The sequence below is a fragment of the Hermetia illucens genome, chromosome 3, assembly GCF_905115235.1.
Source record: "Hermetia illucens chromosome 3, iHerIll2.2.curated.20191125, whole genome shotgun sequence".
NCBI lineage: Eukaryota > Metazoa > Arthropoda > Insecta > Diptera > Stratiomyidae > Hermetia > Hermetia illucens.
Genome location: NC_051851.1, coordinates 172,922,544 through 172,940,824, shown reverse-complemented (window position 1 = coordinate 172,940,824; position 18,281 = coordinate 172,922,544). Strand labels below are relative to the sequence as shown.

Genomic DNA, 18,281 nt, shown 5'->3' with positions numbered 1-18,281 from the left:
CGTCGACGGAGGCAGTGTGCGTCATCGCAGGAATGATCCCTATAGATCTTCTAGCGAGCGAGGCACACTGGCTCTACGAAAAGCGGAAGCAAATCCAGCCGAGGTGAATGCGGATTTCCGAAAAGCCATCAGGAGAGAGTTGTGTGGCAAGTGGCAACAACGGTGGGATAACTCTGGCAAGGGCAGGTGGACCCATACATTGATCCCGTGTATCGAGAAATGGGTCAACCGAAAGCACGGAGAATTGAATTACCACCTGACACAGTTCCTTACGGGACACGGTGGCTATAGGAAGTACTTGCATCGCTTCGAGTTGGACGAGTCTCCCAACTGTCCTGAATGCACAACTACACTCGAGGACCCGGAGCACGTTATGTTCCATTGTCCCAGATTTCTGCAGCAGAAAAGGAGGTTGAACAGCATCTTAGGGGCGGACATCGAGCCCTCCAACCTGGTGGAAGAGATGTTGAAGTCGGAGGAAAACTGGATGGCGGTAAATGAGGCAGTAGCCGTGGTGCAGACAAAACTCCTGGAGTTGGATCGAGCTCGGAAGGCGGCGCGACGGAGACGTGACATGGACGAGCTGGTATAGCGAACCAGAGCCTCCCCCGCGAAGTAATACTTCACGGTGGTCCCGCGGGGAGCGGCGGAAGAGTGGGGGTGGTTTTAGTGGGTGTGAATCCCACACACTGCTGCAACCTGGCGCAGCAGCGTCTTTCTGGGAAACGTATAAAATGGAACTAACCATCCAATGGAGAAAACAACCCAATCACAACGGGCATGAAAGAAGCTTTCGAAGAGCCAAAAAAGGGTAAACCACCATGGTGAAACTCGGATTTGACAAAACATAGGAGAACGACAAGGGTACTACTCAGCCTAGCCCTGATTTGGCTATTGAATGGAATCGGTACTAAGAGGCTAAGGAAGCTCTAAAGAAAATTGGCTAAACGATCAACATGGAGACGCTTTTATGAAGAAACTATTTCTCATGACCTCAAAATTAAAGTGGATCCTTGTCAAAAATGCAGCCAACAGTTGGATTATCTATGTATGTATGTAGACCAGGAGGTACATAGCTGTATGAATCTACCTTTCGTTCATTTGAAGGTAAAACGCATACATCCTTGACATCATCAGCCACTAAAAAGGCGGTCAACCATACGGTCATGCGCCCATCTGAAAATTCCTTGGCAAACATCTGGTGTCTCTGATCCCGGCCGATCATATAGTTTCCAAATTTGTCTTTGAAAAGACTCTCTCTCTCTCCTCCGTCGTAATCAACAAATATATGGCCACGAGTCAGTCAAGGAAGACGAATCGGGCACAGAGGTGTTCCCGGACAATTGATGAATTATAGAACTAACCCCACCTCTCGGAAAGATTTCAGGCGGAAATATATGTTATTTTAATGGCACCATGAAGAGTTTGCGACAAAAATGGCGGGGTCGTCCCATTCGAATATATTCTGACAGTTAGGTAGCGTTATCAGCATATCATACCAGTTGGTTTGGAGGTGCCATCAGTTGCTGGTGAAGTTTGACCGACTGAGCGAAACATTACTGATGTGGATGCCAGCGAACTAAAAACATCGTTGGAAATGAGGAAGCTGTGCGACCAGCTCGCCCAAAGTCTGGATCCACCAGATTTAGTATCCAGCGATCCACTACCAAGCCTACTCTGAAGGGATTCACGCAACCAAATGTAGAAACTTGATTTCCTACCGGCAAGCGAAAGGCAACCTGAGGCCTGGAGCGGCTTTGTTATGACCCTAAACCCTAGTAAGGATTTTAACCGAACACTCATCCCTAAAATACTACAAGGAAAAAAATACGGATGGTGATTTCGACTACATGAAGTCAATGTGAGTAAGAGGAGAAGACTACCTTGCACTTCATATGCAGCTGTCCTGTGTCCTCAGATCTCAGACGAAGATACCTCGGTAAAGTTCTTTTCAACGAAGAATCTGGGCACCCTCTATCTCTAGGGGAAGTTCTCAGGTTTTGCAAAAATCTTTCAGATGTTTGTAGATAGTAGTTAGTGGCAGCCAAGGTTCAATCGACTGCAACTTGCTTTGATGATTCTATTTAATAGAAACTGAGCCGGAAAAACCCTGAGAGCTAGGCTTTCAGGAAACGATTCCCTACTTGGTTACCAGCAGTTGAATCCTTTGTAGGAATCTAGTGCTAGCTGCGCTTCATACCTTAAATTATTAGGGAGAGACACAGATCCGATAATAACCCACTGCTTCTGATGTGGACCAGAATTTTGAGGTCCTAATCCTATCTCAGTTCTTCTTCAAGTATAAACGGAAGCGTGTTGAAAATATTTCCGGTATAATGTCGGTATTTTCTGAATTTCTTTTTTACTAGTTTTTCTACAAAATTTTATTCAAAAATTATTTGGTATAATATTTAAAATTTAATTAAAATAATTTAATTTTTCAGCTTCTCCCAACAAACCAACCAATGAATCCAAAGTCTCCAAACCAGTTGGAATAATTTGATTAGCTGGCAGGACGAAACCATTCGATGATGAAGCTGGTCTTAATTCATAAGCAAAAGCTAACTTAACTCCTCTGGTTCCATAGACCCAATCGACACTAGCTCCAGATGCCGGATAGACGACTTCATAGATACTTCCAACTGTGTATTTTGTTCCATATCTCTTAGCTAGTGCTGCAGCTGCTGCATCACCAATCTGTTGGAGATCGGCATGATTTTCTGTGTGCTCCTTGGTATGCCCGTAGGGAAACATCAGATACTGGGAGAATGAGTGGAATGAGATGTAGGTATGAATCTTTCCATCCAATGACTTGATATATTCCGAAAGAGATTTGGTTTCAATCTCAGAGAAAGCTGAGCTACCAGCGTAAGTGTCTGAGCATCCAGACGAACTGGCTCCAACATATTTCCAGTAGAAGTCCCAGTTTCTGTTTGCGTCAGCTCCGTAGCAAAGAAGTGACTTCGAACGAGTTTTTCTCCAAAGGCGATCTTTGGTGTGAGTATAGACATATCCATCTGGGTTGGCATGTGGTATTATGTACCAATCGAACTTTTCCGCCGTTGCTCGTACTGTTGGGTCCTCACTTGTCAACAGTTGATTCAAGATGAAGGTTATAGCAGCCGGTCCAATCCATTCACGAGCATGAATACCAGTTTCCAAAAATACTCCTTTATTACCCGGTTTGAACGAAACTTTCACTCCCAAAATTTCACGTCCTTCATAAGTTGATCCAGCTACGATAAGTTCAACTTTGTCAGGATATTGTTCCACTAAGGTCCTTAACCATTCGTAGTTTTCTTCCAAGGTGTGATAGCTGTTCCAATCGTAGATCCCAGATCTCGACTTAAGACTATTTTGCTCGGCATCTAAGGTCCTTTGAAAATCCTTCTCGATGAGACTGGGGATAACTCCATTATCCTTGAGTACATCTAGGAACTCAGGTTGTTTATGAGGTGCCACTAAGATATTAACTGATCGTCCAACCGTTGTAATTGGTGTGAGGAATCTCAAACTATCACTGGTACTTTCGAGGTGCTCCAAAAGGGTCAATTGTTCACTAGTTTCTGGTTTCACTTGATAAATGTTGTAGTTATCGTACCGGATAAGTTCAGCCCAACAGGGACCAATAATGAGGACAATGGTTAACGCAGATAACACAAAGCGCGACATTTTCACTAGTGAACAATCATCGATAATGCCAGCTTTGGAAATGTTTTGCTCGGATTTTATATAGTCTTTTGTTGTCTTTAGGGTTTTGTTATGAATCTGAAATCTTGATAGTTTTAGTAAATGGTGCCTTTGAAATTGTTTTATGTTTCAGTTGTCTATCTTGTTTCCCGAGGGCATCAGGGTCCTTATTTTACGAATCACATTTCTCATCTTTCTTCTTTTTCTTCAGTTTTTGTCCCGTTCACAAGCGGAGGCGGCTCGTCGTGATCGGTTTCGCCATTTGGCTTTATCGAATGTCTGATCTGGGTGCAAGCCACCGTTGTTTCGGCCTGCCTTTTGATCGTTTACCATGGACATCGATGTTCAGACCAATCTTGGCAAGTGAATTTTCGTTAGCACGAATTACATGACCATACCATCGAAGACGCCTCTCTCGTAATTTTTCCACGATCGGTGCAAGCCCATAACGATCGCGGATGTCCTCATTTCGGATGTGATCAAAACGTGTCACGCCACTAGTCCAACGCAACATCTTCGTCTCCATTACCGCAAGACGCCGTTCATTGTCTTTTGTAGTTGGCCAACAATCAGAACTATAGAGGGCGGCAGGACGGATGACATTGCGGTAAATTTTCATTATCTCGGAAATTGTTTCAATCGTTTCATCCATCTATTCAGAATAGAAAGAAACATCAAAACCCTATTGGCGGTTACTACTAAGTCTTCAGCTTTTCAACAATTTTTATCTAAGCTAATTTGTGAATTTCGTATCATGTAAATAGGCAGCTCCAACAGTGCGACAATAGTAATTGATAAAGCCCTGCAGCTTTTCTTAGATTGGAGTAAAGGTCGTCTGATTTGAAGGTGAATAGGAGCTGATAGCGCACCAGCCTTACTCAGATATCTTATATTGAAAACATGATAGTAAATCACAAAGAATCTTTGGCAAAGTCTGCTTCTTCATTTAGATTAGGTACTTTTCCGCATTGGGTTTTTGTTTCCTTCAATGAAATATTATCTACAATTTAGTAACCAACAATAAATTAACCTGACTTGCTTTGTTATATGCTGTCCACTTGGGCACAGTTAAAAAAACCATGAATTTCACCTGAAGTAGTCGGGCTCTACGCAGAGCAAAGATGTGCCAATGGTACCCTATATTTAGCCTTCTGTTATATTCCACCAGTGGTGGTCGACTTCATCTCAGAGTTGCACCTACTTATTCTAGCCCGTATACTTCTCTGTCTCTTCGCACTATCGAGCTTCTTTTGACTCAAGGCAAGGAATCTACATCAAAAGTCACACAATTCCTACTCAATTCGCGCCTCAGGACACCGGAAAATAGGAAAGGAGAAACGTTCATCAAGGTATTTTCACATTAAGATGGAGGTACTGCTCTAGGCCAATTGCCCGTTTGACATTCACACCAATGAATGCAAGGCCTATCTAACAGCTCTGCCATTTTTAACAAAACCTTATAACCCTGTACATGTATGTTGTACATATTTCTGTTGCCGACTACTATGCACGGTGCACCTAGCCGATGTGAAGCGAACTTTCCTGGCCTAAAATCTTCATTGTACAGTGAAGCTTCTCTCCTCGGCGTTCCGCACGCATTGTAATTGTGTTTGGGTCATTATACAGTTGAAACTCTCCCTCAAATTGGAGAAAGCGAGCATTCTGAGGACCCTCGCTATGGTTGCCGAAGAGCGTGCATACTTTTCAGAAACCAATCATAGTCTGTTTCCGATAGCGGAGGGACTTAGGCCGAGTTACTGTCAAGCGTCCGAGCAGATCGGACGTGTTTCAAAAGTGATTCGAATAAAACGATAGTGAAAGAAGTGATACCAAACAAATCAATTGTGTGTGGCGCAATGTCAAAGCGCCAAGTTGACGATAGGTCACTGTCGCCAGAGGGGATGGATCCTGAGCCCAAAAGGATCCACCCCTATGGGGACAGCGAAGGCGAGGCCCCATCCAGCCCCGAAGGCAGTCGGGAATTTGCCCCCGAAGACAGTCGTCAATCTGCCCCCGAAGACAGCGAGTCAGTTATGGCTCTCGAATCAACCGATGACGATGAAGACGATATCGCCGTGCTAAGGAGACAAGTCCAAGAACTCAAGACCTCCTTGAAGGAGATGACGAGTCGGTACGACCGGCTCAGCGCCCTCTTCAGTTCTTCATTGACACAATCTACAATAGCCCTCACCAAAACAACACCACAGTACAACACACCAGGTACATCAGCCAATGAAAACCGATAAGAACGATCTCAGGAAGAAATTACAATTCCGAAACCCAGTTTACTACATAAACCAGTTCCAACAACAACAGATACAACCTCACCGCAACTAACCGTACCACCAATGAAAGCCGCTCATCATCCTACTCAGCAGCTACAACAGCCATCCACCCACACCCCAACAACAACCACCACAACCACACCATAAGCCGCTCAATCAACTAAACCAAACAAACAAGAGGTAAGTCAGGAAAAATTTCCACCATTAATTATCCGCGCGGACCCCATAACCACAAAAAAGATTACGACCCAAATCCTGTCCACGATCCCTACGAACATAGCACTTAAAAAAAACTCAATTCACTCCACCCACGTCCTGGCCACTTCCCAGGCAGATTATGAATCGGCCAAAAATATTCTAAAAGAAGGTAACCACCCCTTCTTCACGTATACCCCAACACATCTGAAACCCGTCAACCTAGTCCTTCGGGGACTAGATTTTACATACTCCCCTGAGGAAATACTCAAGGAACTACACCGCCTCGGCATCTCCGAAGCCATCAGCGTCCGTCAGTACGAGACCAGCTCGTCCCGACGAAACGCAAAACCCCTCCACCTCTTCCTTGTAACGTTCTTGTAATGCCGGAACTGCCAGCGCATTGGGCATGCTGCGTCAAACTGCAACCTGCCATACCGATGCGTTAAATGCAACACCCCCCACGGTCCACGACAGTGCCCTAAGAAACAGGATGAGAACCCATCCTGCATTAACTGCGGAGCCAACACACATCCGGCGAGTTATCGCAACTGCCCGATGTTCGTCCAAGTCCGCATCCGCCAGTCACAACAATCCCTCCCCACAAAACCAAACCCCAGCCCACCAACCAACCCCGTCCCCAACTGAAGCTCGCCCAGATTACTCCTTCACATAACCCGACATCCCCACCATTCTCATACGCCACAATGGCTAGGAACGCCTCGCGCCCGACACCCAGTTTCGACCTCGACTCCGAGATCCTCTCACTATTCAACACCTCCACAGCCCAACTAGCCTCCCAACTCACCACATTCCTCCCCACATACAACTCCATGTCCTCACCAATGGAGAAGAGACTCGCGCTCCTCTCCTTCCTCTACCAAGTGTCCCCCAGTAATGTCCACTAAAGTGGTATTACTAAACGTCAATTCTGTCGTCAGCCGACAAAAACGCCACGAATTGACCAATTTTCTTTCCGCCCACAAACCCAACCTACTCCTTCTCACCGAATCCAAACTCAACCCTAGGCATAAGCTGCACATCTCCAACTATACCACCTTCCGCTCCGATCGCATTGACCGCCAAGGCGGGGGCACAGCCATATTAGTAGCAAATCCCATAGACGCCCAACGGGTTAACATCCCATCCACCATCGCCTCATCCATTGAGTTAACCGTCGTCTCCATAGCTACACCGTCCTCCATTATATTCATAGGCAGCCTCTACTGCCCAGACCAAACCCTTAATCCCGCCGACATCTCCAACCTAGCACAGCACCTCAAAACCCTACCAGTTAGTCAACACAAACGTTTCTCCCTCGTACTAGGGGGCGACCTAAACGCCAAACATAATACATGGTATAACACCACCATAAACGCCAATGGCAATAGGTTAGCCAACTGGTACACGCAGTACTCCCAACCTCTACAGCTTACCCTCCTCCCCACCAACCAACCCACCTACCACCGGCAAAATACCCACTCCTTCATCGACCTCTTCCTGGTAAGTAACCATCTCCTCATCCACCCTAGCCACCCCACCTTCCCCCAAGACCTTCCCACCATTCCAGGCATGAGTGACCATGACGAAGTGGCTTTCCACTTCAACACCACGGATCACCTACCCAAATCCCAGCCTAAATTCCTTCCCAACTACGCTGCCACCAACTGGCAACGACTCAACCACAACCTAGCCGACAAACTCTCGACTATCTGCCTCCCGCCCAATCCGTCTCCTTCCGAAATCGACTCCGCCGTGGAAAAGTTCGCGGAGTTAACTCAACAAGCCTGCAATGAAACCATTCCCCTCAGACCCCTAAACTACCAGGGCCTAATCACCCTCCCACCCCATGTCCTCGACCTCATCAAGCAGAAAGCCACCTTAAGACGCCAACTCCACCGCCATAGATACGCTCCCCAGTTTAACTTCCTTAAATCACGTATCTACTCCCTGTCACACCTCATCTAATCCCACATTCAGACGCTATACGCTGACCACTACGCTGTGAAGCACGCGAATATCTCGCTCAATAGGCAAACGTGCAGCAAACTACGTGGTACTTGCCCTCGCCTCGCGAAACCGCGCGCAGCCAGCGTCCTCCCCCATAACACCTCCCCCAAAGCCCACGCTGACCTGATTGCCAACAGCTTCCTGGCAGCCCATAGCACCACTCTACATCTGTCCGACCCACCCACGGAAACGGCGGTGCGCCAATACATCCACAACCTAACTACCACACCATCCATATACACCCATTTCCCAATCCCCCCACCCCAACAGACAGCACCCAACTGCCTACCAATATATGCCGTCACACCCCAGACAGTAGAATCCATCATCCTTTCCCGAAACAAAAAAAGTCATCTGGCCCTGACCATATCCTTATCATCATCCTAAAAAAATGTACAAAATCGCTATGCCCATTCCTCGCCCAACTCTTCAACCAATGCTTGCTATCTGCATACTTTCCCTCTCCATGGAAAGAATCCCATATCGTTCCAATCCTAAAAAAGGATCAGCCCTCAGCCTTTCCAAGCAGCTACCGCCCCATCTCCCTCCTCAACGTGACATCGAAAATTTTCGAGCACGCCATCCACGACATCATGCTCCAACACATCACCGACCACGACATTATCCTCCCCTTCCAGTTTGCCAACAGGCGTGGCCACGGCACCTCACACGCCCTCCTAATTCTGAAAACCGACATCCTAACCCAGATAAACAACAACATCCCCACCACCGCTTTCCTCCTTGATATCCAAAAAGCCTTCGACACAGTCTGGCACGAAGGCCTCACCTACAAACTCTCCCACACTTACAAATTCCATCCGCAATTATGCAAACTCATCATCAACTACCTGTCCGACCGTCAAGCCCGAGTACGTATCCACGATACCCTATCCGACCCATACAATCCACCAGCAGGCATCCCCCAAGGCTCAGTACTGTCAGCAACTCTATTTTCCCTTTATACCGCCGATATACCACTCCAACACCCCACCAACTCTCCACTAACGGTCAAAACCGTCCAATACGCTGACGACTTGATTCTTTACACCTCGTCCCGAAACATACAATCCGTCCAAAACCGCATCAGTAACACAATCCTAACGCTCAACGAATTCCTCCAATCCTGGAAACTCCTCCTCAACCCCAGCAAATGTGAAGCCATCGTCTTCCGCGGTAGAGCCACCTTTACCCGCAAGATGCGAGCCGACACCCGCAACCTCAAGATCAAAATCGGAACATCCACCATTCCCTCCGTCCAATCCACTAAATACCTGGGAATAACCCTCAATACCCCCCTATCACCCGTGCCCCAGGTAAATTCCATCATCGCAAGAACCCTAACAGGACTAAAAACCTTATGGCCCATCTTTAAGAAAGACTCCGCTATCTCCCCCAAAGTCAAACTCTACTGCTACAAGCAGCTGATCCGTCCCCTAATCACATACGGATTCGTCGCATGGTGCGACGTCTCTTCATCCCAAATGGAACGCCTACGAGTACGTGAAAGGAGGTTCTTCCGACTATCCCTCTCCCAATCATATCTCCACCCCAACCAAGCCGTCTATGACAAGATAAAATGCTCCCGCATAGACCAGATCCTCTTCACCTCACTGAACAAATTCCTCACCAAAAGCCATACCCACGAAAATAGCCTCATCCAGTTCTACTCCCACATCCGCAACCATAACACGAACCCCCCATACCGTCACCATTCCCTCCCTGCAGACCTCCTAACCCTGTCCTCTCAGAACAGCAGCTATCACAACGGCAAACTGATATTATTTAACCGCCCATACGATCGACATCGGCCTGGCCTCGTCTACTCCACCCCCCAATAACAACACCATCCCCTATATGTATCCTTCCTCCACCCATTCACGCAAAACAATAATCTCGCCGCATAAACTACAAAATAAGAGGGGTTTTTCCTGACTTTCCCCTCTATAGCATAAGTCTTAGGATAAGTTAGTATTACCCTAATTTAAGTCCAGTAATATACGAAATGTTAGTCTCTAGGAAAAGTTTTATACTGTTAGAGATAAGTTTAGTATTAAGTTTAGCCATAAGCTATGTACAAACCAAATATGATCAATAAATTGAATGTGTTAACAAAAAAAGGGACTTAGGCATGAAGTCAGCCCCTACCCGAGGCGTTGTTGACGTTTCGATTGCAGTGAAGTTTCAAAATTTGCAGGTTGCTGGCCCACAAATTTCTATCCCATTTAGTCACCTCTTACGACTAGCAGGAAAGACTTTAAGTATATTCTTAAATCCCAACTCAATACCAAATAAAAACACATATATTTGCCTCCCAACTCCATTATCGTTCTCGATAGAAAGCTTTGCTTACAAAATTACAAAACCGAAGACAAAACTTTCAATGTTCAGATTTTTTTTTGTGATATCTGTAAATGAGTTGTAAATTTAGCAATCCATATCAGTTAATTAATTTTTATAATAACATAAAGCCAGTTGAGCCATTTCAATTTCTATTTCCACTCAACATCTGACATAATCTCAATTAAATTGGCATCTAAATCACTGGAAGTGATAATGAATTGCTGTTGAAATATCTAATCCATGGTCAAATTTGAAGTGAAAGAAATATAGTACTTAGCGTCTAGACCGTTACTACCGATATAACTTTTTTCTTAGCGAAATTAAATTTATAATCAATTGATTGGAGTGACAGATTTTACCTAGCCCTGCAGAATGTAACTACCTTAAAAATTAAAATTTTCTATTCTGCCTTTTACATTTAATTTTCCTTATCATTTTCAAGATTTTGTGCAGAACAAAACCTTGTTAAAATCGGTTTACTGTCTGCCTTTCTGTCTTTGTTTGGCGTTGAAAGACGGAAGGGTTCAAAACCTACCGCTGGCTTCTACCCTGCGGTTATGTCAGACTTTTACTCACTAAAACCACCTCCTTCTCCTTCGCCTACCTCGCGGGACTGCCATTTCGATATTACCCTCGCAGGGCAAGATCAGTTACCAACTGCGGCTCATGTCGTCATTTTCTGCTTTCCTCCGAAGCTCCTCCTTCCTCAGCAGGTTGTATATCGCCTTCATTACTTCTTCCATCGCCCTCAAAGCTGTTTCAGAAACTAGCATGTGCTCCATGATATTCTCGGATGGCAACCGCACCCCGGTGTCAATTTCTGCCTCAGCTCTGTGTGCAGTGAACCTCGGATAGCTAAAAACAACAGGCTCTGCATCCTCCAGAATCATCTCCCATGTCGGGCAACATGGAGAGTCGTCACGTCTGAAGCGATAAAGATACCCTCCGTGTCCTCCTAGGAATTGAGTTGGGTCATAGCTAACTTCACCGTGCCTCCGCGTGATCCATTTTGAGACGTCTGTAATAAACCTGGTAGACCTCGGCGCAAAACCGGGATGTTTGGAGTTCCTTATTAAGGCAGGCCGAGACCGGATACCGGTTGTTGCGCCGTTGATGATGATGATGATGTAATAATCCTATGAATCCAGGGTCCTTTAGTTGAATCATCCCATCTTTTTTGCCACTCCAAAATAGCTTCACTTCGTGCTAATTGCCGACGATATTTACAGGACTCGCTGCATAGAGGTATCGACCCACATTCGCCAAGATGTCAATGAGGACCATGCCTACTGATCAACACACTTAACGAAACCGTTGGTTCTTTTTAAAACATACGTTTATATTTCTACATGGGCTGCACGTATCCGAAGATTCCAGATACCGCTATGGTGCGCTATTTTGTTGCCAGAAACTCCTTAGATCATAACTGCTGTGGTAAGAGCAAGGGAACCAGAGTTCAAACGGCTCAGACCTTCAGAACCACCCCGTAGCGTTCACGAAGAGTAGCAGCTCTTCCACCCCATAACTAGAGATCTACTTGAAGTTCTTGAAGAATGGTTTACCTAGTATGCGTAGCCTGGCTCTAGCTAGAGCTGGGCAATCAGAAAGGAAGGGCCTGACGCTTGTTTTCCCCTCCGAATCTAGCGGCATGGTCCCCTATAGACCCTTTGAGATCGGATCTTGTTACAAGCGGAGCAAATCCTCCTTGACTTGGCGCAGGTGGTGAGCCTTCGCCGTCGGAGGTCCACGGCTGCTAAGTACCGCGGTAAAAAATTCCGCTCCTAACAGTCATTGGTGGGACGCAGGCTACGGCCTCCAAAGGACTAACAAGAACAGAACCCCGCATGGCCAGTCCTTCAATCCGCTTTTTGGCTCTATGTTCCTATGACGTGCACCCAGAGGAGGGTGACTTTGAGCACCCTGCAATGCTCCACTACCCTGAAGGATGCCGCCACTGATTACAAGGTCTTAATGGCCGCTTGACTGTCGGTCAGAATGGCTGTGTTGCGTATGGCGTAGTGAACTGGGAACGCCCAAACTAAAATTCCTCGTGAAGCTGAATTTCTGAGTGGCATAATTCCTTAAGAACGCCCAAAGTTCCCGAGATACTTTGTCTAGGATGTTATTATGGTCGTAGGGTTTCGCTAATCAACATCCGGACTAACGTCGTCTAGCAGCCCTATATACCACAGCGTATTTAACGTGGAGGTCCAGAGGAGGAAGTGCAGGAGTCCATTCAGAGCATCTGCTCTGCGACACACCTACACATGCGGAATTGTACTTCTTGTTCAGCACCTGCCACCAACTGTACGTTAGAATGGGACGAACTACGGCTCCGTATGTACAGGTAACCATCCCCGTCTGAAGACCCTATATGAGGATGAAATTTAATAATGATGTGTAGCACAATAGGCGGATGAAGCTTTTGGACACAACTGTTCAACTAGTCTGAATCGGCAAACCAATCCTTGAAATTTACAGGACCAAATCTTGTTCATATTTGATTCATCACATCATATAGCCAAGATAAAGATGTCTGCTTATACTCAATAATGCCAATAAGTAAGGTCAGGCGCTAGATTTTAAAGAAAGTACCGAAAATGGGGTTGTTGTTTATTTAAACTTTGACACCCCAGGGTTCAACGATATTCTAAACTAATCTGATGTTTATAAGCACAAACCGGGATATCTTCTTATTTGCATTTAGTGGTACAGCGGTTGATTAACATATTCAACGTCACGACCAAGTTCAACCTTTCTTCCTTCCTCTTTTGAGATTGGTGAGCTAAGTACTCGCACTTTTTGTTCCACGTACGCCTGTTTTTGGAATAAAGTTACAAAGAAACCAACGAAATTTCCAAAGATTTACTTGAAAATTTGCCAATTACTCCTTTGTGGGGTATAGCGCGTCAACCACACCTATATGCCATCATTCACGATTACCTGAAATGCATTTCAGCTCCCCCCACGACTTTCTGAGACACCTGCACTCCTGCTCCACTGTTCTGCGCCAAGTGCCCTTGGGACGACCAACCCGCATGATGTAGTCCGCAATGTAATTGTCGTCCCTTCCTAATGCATGACCTATGCACTGTCACTTTCGCATGCACGACCACAGTACGCACGAGTGCCAAGCATGCGCGTCGATCGAGTGTTAGGCCAACGTACTCCGGTGATACGACTCAAATGTCCGAAATGATGCGGTTGAAATAAGAAGACATCCAACTTTTTCTGGCCCATCAATGTTCGGTAATATCCACGGGATAGTTAAGGTCATGGAAAAAGTTCAGCCTTCTGGCGATCATTACCCCTAAATATTTAAGCGCTAGTTAGAAGTGAATTATTATTTGTTTGCCAAATTTATTTTGCTTTACTCCCTCCTTCCTTCTCTTCCTGATCAGCACTGGTTCTGTTCTATCTTCAGGAAATGACAGGCTGGAATTTTTCCACCAAAAATTGATCTCCCATACCGCCCCATTTGCGCAAATATCGACGTTACGTTGGCATTTTGCTACTATTTCTATTCCAATATCATCCGTAAAGCCAACGGTTGTCACACTTTCAGCAAAATGTAGTGCTAATACTCCATCATTCATAATTAACCGCAATAATGGAGCTAGGGCAAAACCTTCTAGCACACTTCAAGTCTGTCTATCCATCTGTTTCTCTGTGTTATCTACTTCCTCAGAAACGGGCTGATGGACGTATGTAACCTATGGAATCCCACGCATTCATTGGGAAGCCTGATTTTGTGTAAAGTACATACAAGCAAAGGAGGGGGTGGGGCCAGATTGTTTTGTCCAAGTATATCTGCCTAGGGTATCAAATGAAAGGTCTTGATTAGTGCCTTACAAAATAGATCAGATTTGACATCGATTGCAAAGTAGAGGAGTAAGGGTTCAAAAAATACAAATTTACAGTGAGGCAGGACTCATTCTCAAAAACTATCCAGAAGCAACCGTACAGCATCGGCCTCGTGTCAGGCCACCAGGTGTGTCGACGGTAATTCAGTGCATCGTCAGTGGTGACGCAGTGGGTGGTCCACGTCTCCGCTGTGCCGCCATATCACTTCGCCCCCAGCTGAAACAGCGCGGGTTCAATGGGGGAACCCGGGGCGTGATTCCGACAATGCTGTTATCCCCAGTTTGGCGAAACGTTTCAGTCTCGACAAGCAGGCCCATACAGGCCTGCTTCGGGCGTCAAACAACTCCAGGGTTTTAAGGGGCCCTCATATGGTGGGTCCACCCTAATGAGGACCTGCGAGCACGTCTCGAGGTTCCTGAGGGTGTCGACCTCCAACGTTGTATGTCGGGAAGGTGGGGTCGGTCGGAAGGTGGCACGTGATGCACTGTCTGGCCCAAGAGTTTACGTCCTTGTTCATGGACGGCCAGAATTATTTTCCATCATTTCGTCGTCTTGAGGCCTAGGTGCGCAAGATCGTGTACTGCATGGAATATTTCCTTGCGAAAATCAGCCGGAATAATTGGCCTAGATCCCTTGTTTCCAAGAGTAAGTAGAAGTTTAAGCCAAAGATAGTAAACTCCTTGAACTTATATATGGAGCTTGTCCTTAGGCTCTGAAGCTCTGCGTTGTCTTTCTACGCCTCGGTAACCGTATAATCGACCGCTGCGGGAATGTAACCTCCGAGATTCGAGACAAAGCGTCTGCAATGACGTTGCCTTTTCAAGACACGTGTTGGATGGCTAGGAGACGCTTTGTCGGACTTTTATTTAAGCGCAAACGTAAGGGGCGTGTGGTCCATGAACACAGTGAACAACCTACGCTCAAAGGGAGCAACGGAAGTATTTAATGGAAAGGCACGGGGCGAGTAATACACGATCGTAGGCGCTGTAGTTGCTTTGAGCTGGTTTTAGTTGTTTTGAGAAGAAGCTCAACGATTGGCAGGTTTAGTTCACCCGTTGGCGAAAAGCGGCGCCTACCGCTGTGTCTGAGGCATCGACGAAGACGGCTAGGGGTGTACCTGGCCGAGGAAATGCCAGAAGTTTAGCATCAATCAGGTGTTGTTTGACGGTTTCAAACGCCTAGATGACCTCAGTAGACCACGCATCCTGGCGCGAGTTTTTAGTTTTGGGCCCAGACAAGTAAGCGATGAGGATCGCTTGGTGATGAGTGGCCTTGGGCAGGAAACGACGATAGAAGGTTAACATACAAAAGAACCTTCGCAGATCCAGTTTTTGTCGCTTCAGCCTTGTCCGGGTCTGGTTGAATTCCGTCAAAAGTGATCATGTGACAGAGAAATTTCACCTGCTTTTGCAAAAATTTACACTTTTCAACATTAAGAACGAGCCCAGCCTCAAGGAGGCGCTGAAAAATGCACTCAAGATGGTCCAAATGCTCAAATTAGCAAAAAGAGGCGACAAAAACATAATCCATGTAGATGAAATTGAAATTTAAGGTTCGTAGGACAGCGTGGATGAATTTCTGAAATGTCTACACGGTGTTGCATAAGCCAAGTGTCATCCTAGCGAACTCGAAAAGTCCGAAAGGTGTGCAAATAGCCGTTTTCGGTATATCTTCGGGAGCTATAAGAATTTGGTGATACGCTATGGCCAGATCTAAGGTCGTGAAAGCAAAGCAGTTTGTCAAGGAAAGCGCGAAGTCATAGATGGGGGGAATAAGGTATCGGTCGGAAATTGTGTGAGTATTCAGGCGCCTATACTCTCATCCTCCTCCAAGGCCTCCATTCGCCGTTTGACTTAGGGACTACATGGAGTGAAGATGATCAACAGCTATTGGCAGGTCTGCATACACCCTGTTCCATAAGATCATTGAACTCTTTCTTTGCATCAGCTGGTTTCTGGGGTGATAGGGGACGCACCTTTAAGAAAATCGGGAGTCGATAGTGTTGATATGTTGCTGCACATGGTGCTTAACCGGTTGGGAGAAACTACTTCCAGTAGTGATATTGCGATATTTTCGGAGGAGTGCGCAAATGCAACGGTCGGTAATGTCCTCAAAAACAATGGGAAGAGTGTCGTTTTTGCAGGTGGAAATTTTTTGAGCTCCGAATTTACGGTGGTACCAGCAAACTGCCAGAGCCGCGACTACCCGAACGCCCTTTCGGGAAGTAGATCTCTTTTGCAATCCAGATCTACCTCTCGAATGCAAAGTACTCACAGTCAGTGTCAGTTCGGAAACTACGTCCGCCAGTGAAGCCACCGTTTTTCTAAGGTCCTCGGCCTTTTGACCTGTGTCCCCAGACATTTCCACGACCACGTGGCGTGCGTACATCTCGTGGACTTTATCGGCGGTGACGAACAGCACTTTCAGTGACAACGAGTCCGCGCAGGCCAAGATAGTGCGGGTGCTCTCAGGGAGCCGCTGCAACCACAAAGATTTCAGCAGCTCTAAGCTGAACTTATCTTCATCTAGCTGCCTCAATTTCTCAAAGCAACTGGCTGGGGGTACGATCGGCCAGCGTCAACTCGTTCAGTAAGTGATTCAGCTTGGTCTCCTCACTTACTGATAGCCAGTGGTAGATAGGCCAGGTAGGTAGATAGTCTCCCAACACTTCCGCGATCAGCCCCGATCTCGACGACGAGACCGATAAACACGGACGGGATAAAGGACGTTGCATCCATTTTAACGCCTGCGAGCGCAAATTGCCTTTTCAATTGGCGGAACCACGCCGCCGAATTGCACCGCCAAAAGAGGGCTACCTTTACTGCGACCTCTGGCGCAGGGGGAATGCGTAACTCGTCTTTTTGTCCTCATGCGGCATAAAGTAGAGGCGGAAGACCAGAGCGAATAGAAGAGTTTCACTATGTCCTCCGCCAAAGCAATGAAAAACTCCAGCCGCACAGAAAAACGACCCAAGCGGAAAACGAAGCAGAACCTTATTCTTCAAAGAATCGCACCAATTCCACAACAACAAGCAGAAATTCAAAAACGAACGGGGGCAGTCTCTGGAGGCGTGTGGGCCCGCGCACTTCACGCATCTGGGGATGTATCCGCAATTTGAGGATACGTGGTCAAATTGTTGGCAATTGGGTGACGTCTCTTGTTCGGGGTTTCTCCCCGCTAATCCGCTGATAAAGTTAGGGATTTTTTTAGTGACTAAGTTGGTATCTACCTCAGAGTCCTTAATCTCCGAAATCACGTCTTTGGGAGTGAATTCATGGGGGGAGATTCTTCTGAGGGTGAGGGTTGGCTTCCTCTCCTCTTTCAGCGTGAAGGAATGGCCTTCCAGTTTGGTGATCTTGATTAAGTGGAGTAGTTTCTTATGCATATTGGAACAAATGAGCCGAACTTTGAGCCTGTCGGCCGGTAAGTTGGAAATTTCAAATTTGGCATTTTTGTCTATGTTCTTGATGACAAGGCCTAGTACCCTGGCAGTTAATCCATGCAAAAATATCGGAGGGGGAAAGCTAATTCTAGTCTTATATTTAACTAACTGTGGGTTGGCCGTGTCAGCAGATTTCGAGGTTCCGAGAGATGCGTGCGTCGCTTCGGGGCGATGCTCGTTGTCAAAGAGATGATAAAAATGGTTTTTTATCGCTGAGGCCTCGTTGTCCAAGATGCCCGAATCCGTTTGTTTTCGCTTGAAGACAGTCTTACTTGAAGCAAGTTTGAATTCTTCTTGGAATCCTTGGATGTTGTTGACACAGGAATTTGCTTCACCGATCCGAGCATCGGGCTGGTCCTCAGGAGGGAAGCTCTGATCGTCTTCAAGGATTATGGCAGGGCAGTCATCACTAATCATTTCTTCGGCCGTAACGGTCTTGGAGGGTCTTGGAATGG

The 18,281-nt window shown here is 46.4% G+C and overlaps 1 protein-coding gene across 1 annotated transcript; it reads right to left on the bottom strand.

Moving 5' to 3' along the window:
* Positions 1-2,405: 2,405 nt before the first annotated feature.
* LOC119652782 (zinc carboxypeptidase-like) lies at positions 2,406-3,698 on the bottom strand. The gene has a single exon (XM_038057097.1). The coding sequence runs from the start codon at positions 3,670-3,672 to the stop codon at positions 2,419-2,421; it is 1,254 nt and encodes a 417-aa protein (XP_037913025.1). The 5' UTR covers positions 3,673-3,698; the 3' UTR covers positions 2,406-2,418.
* Positions 3,699-18,281: the final 14,583 nt, after the last annotated feature.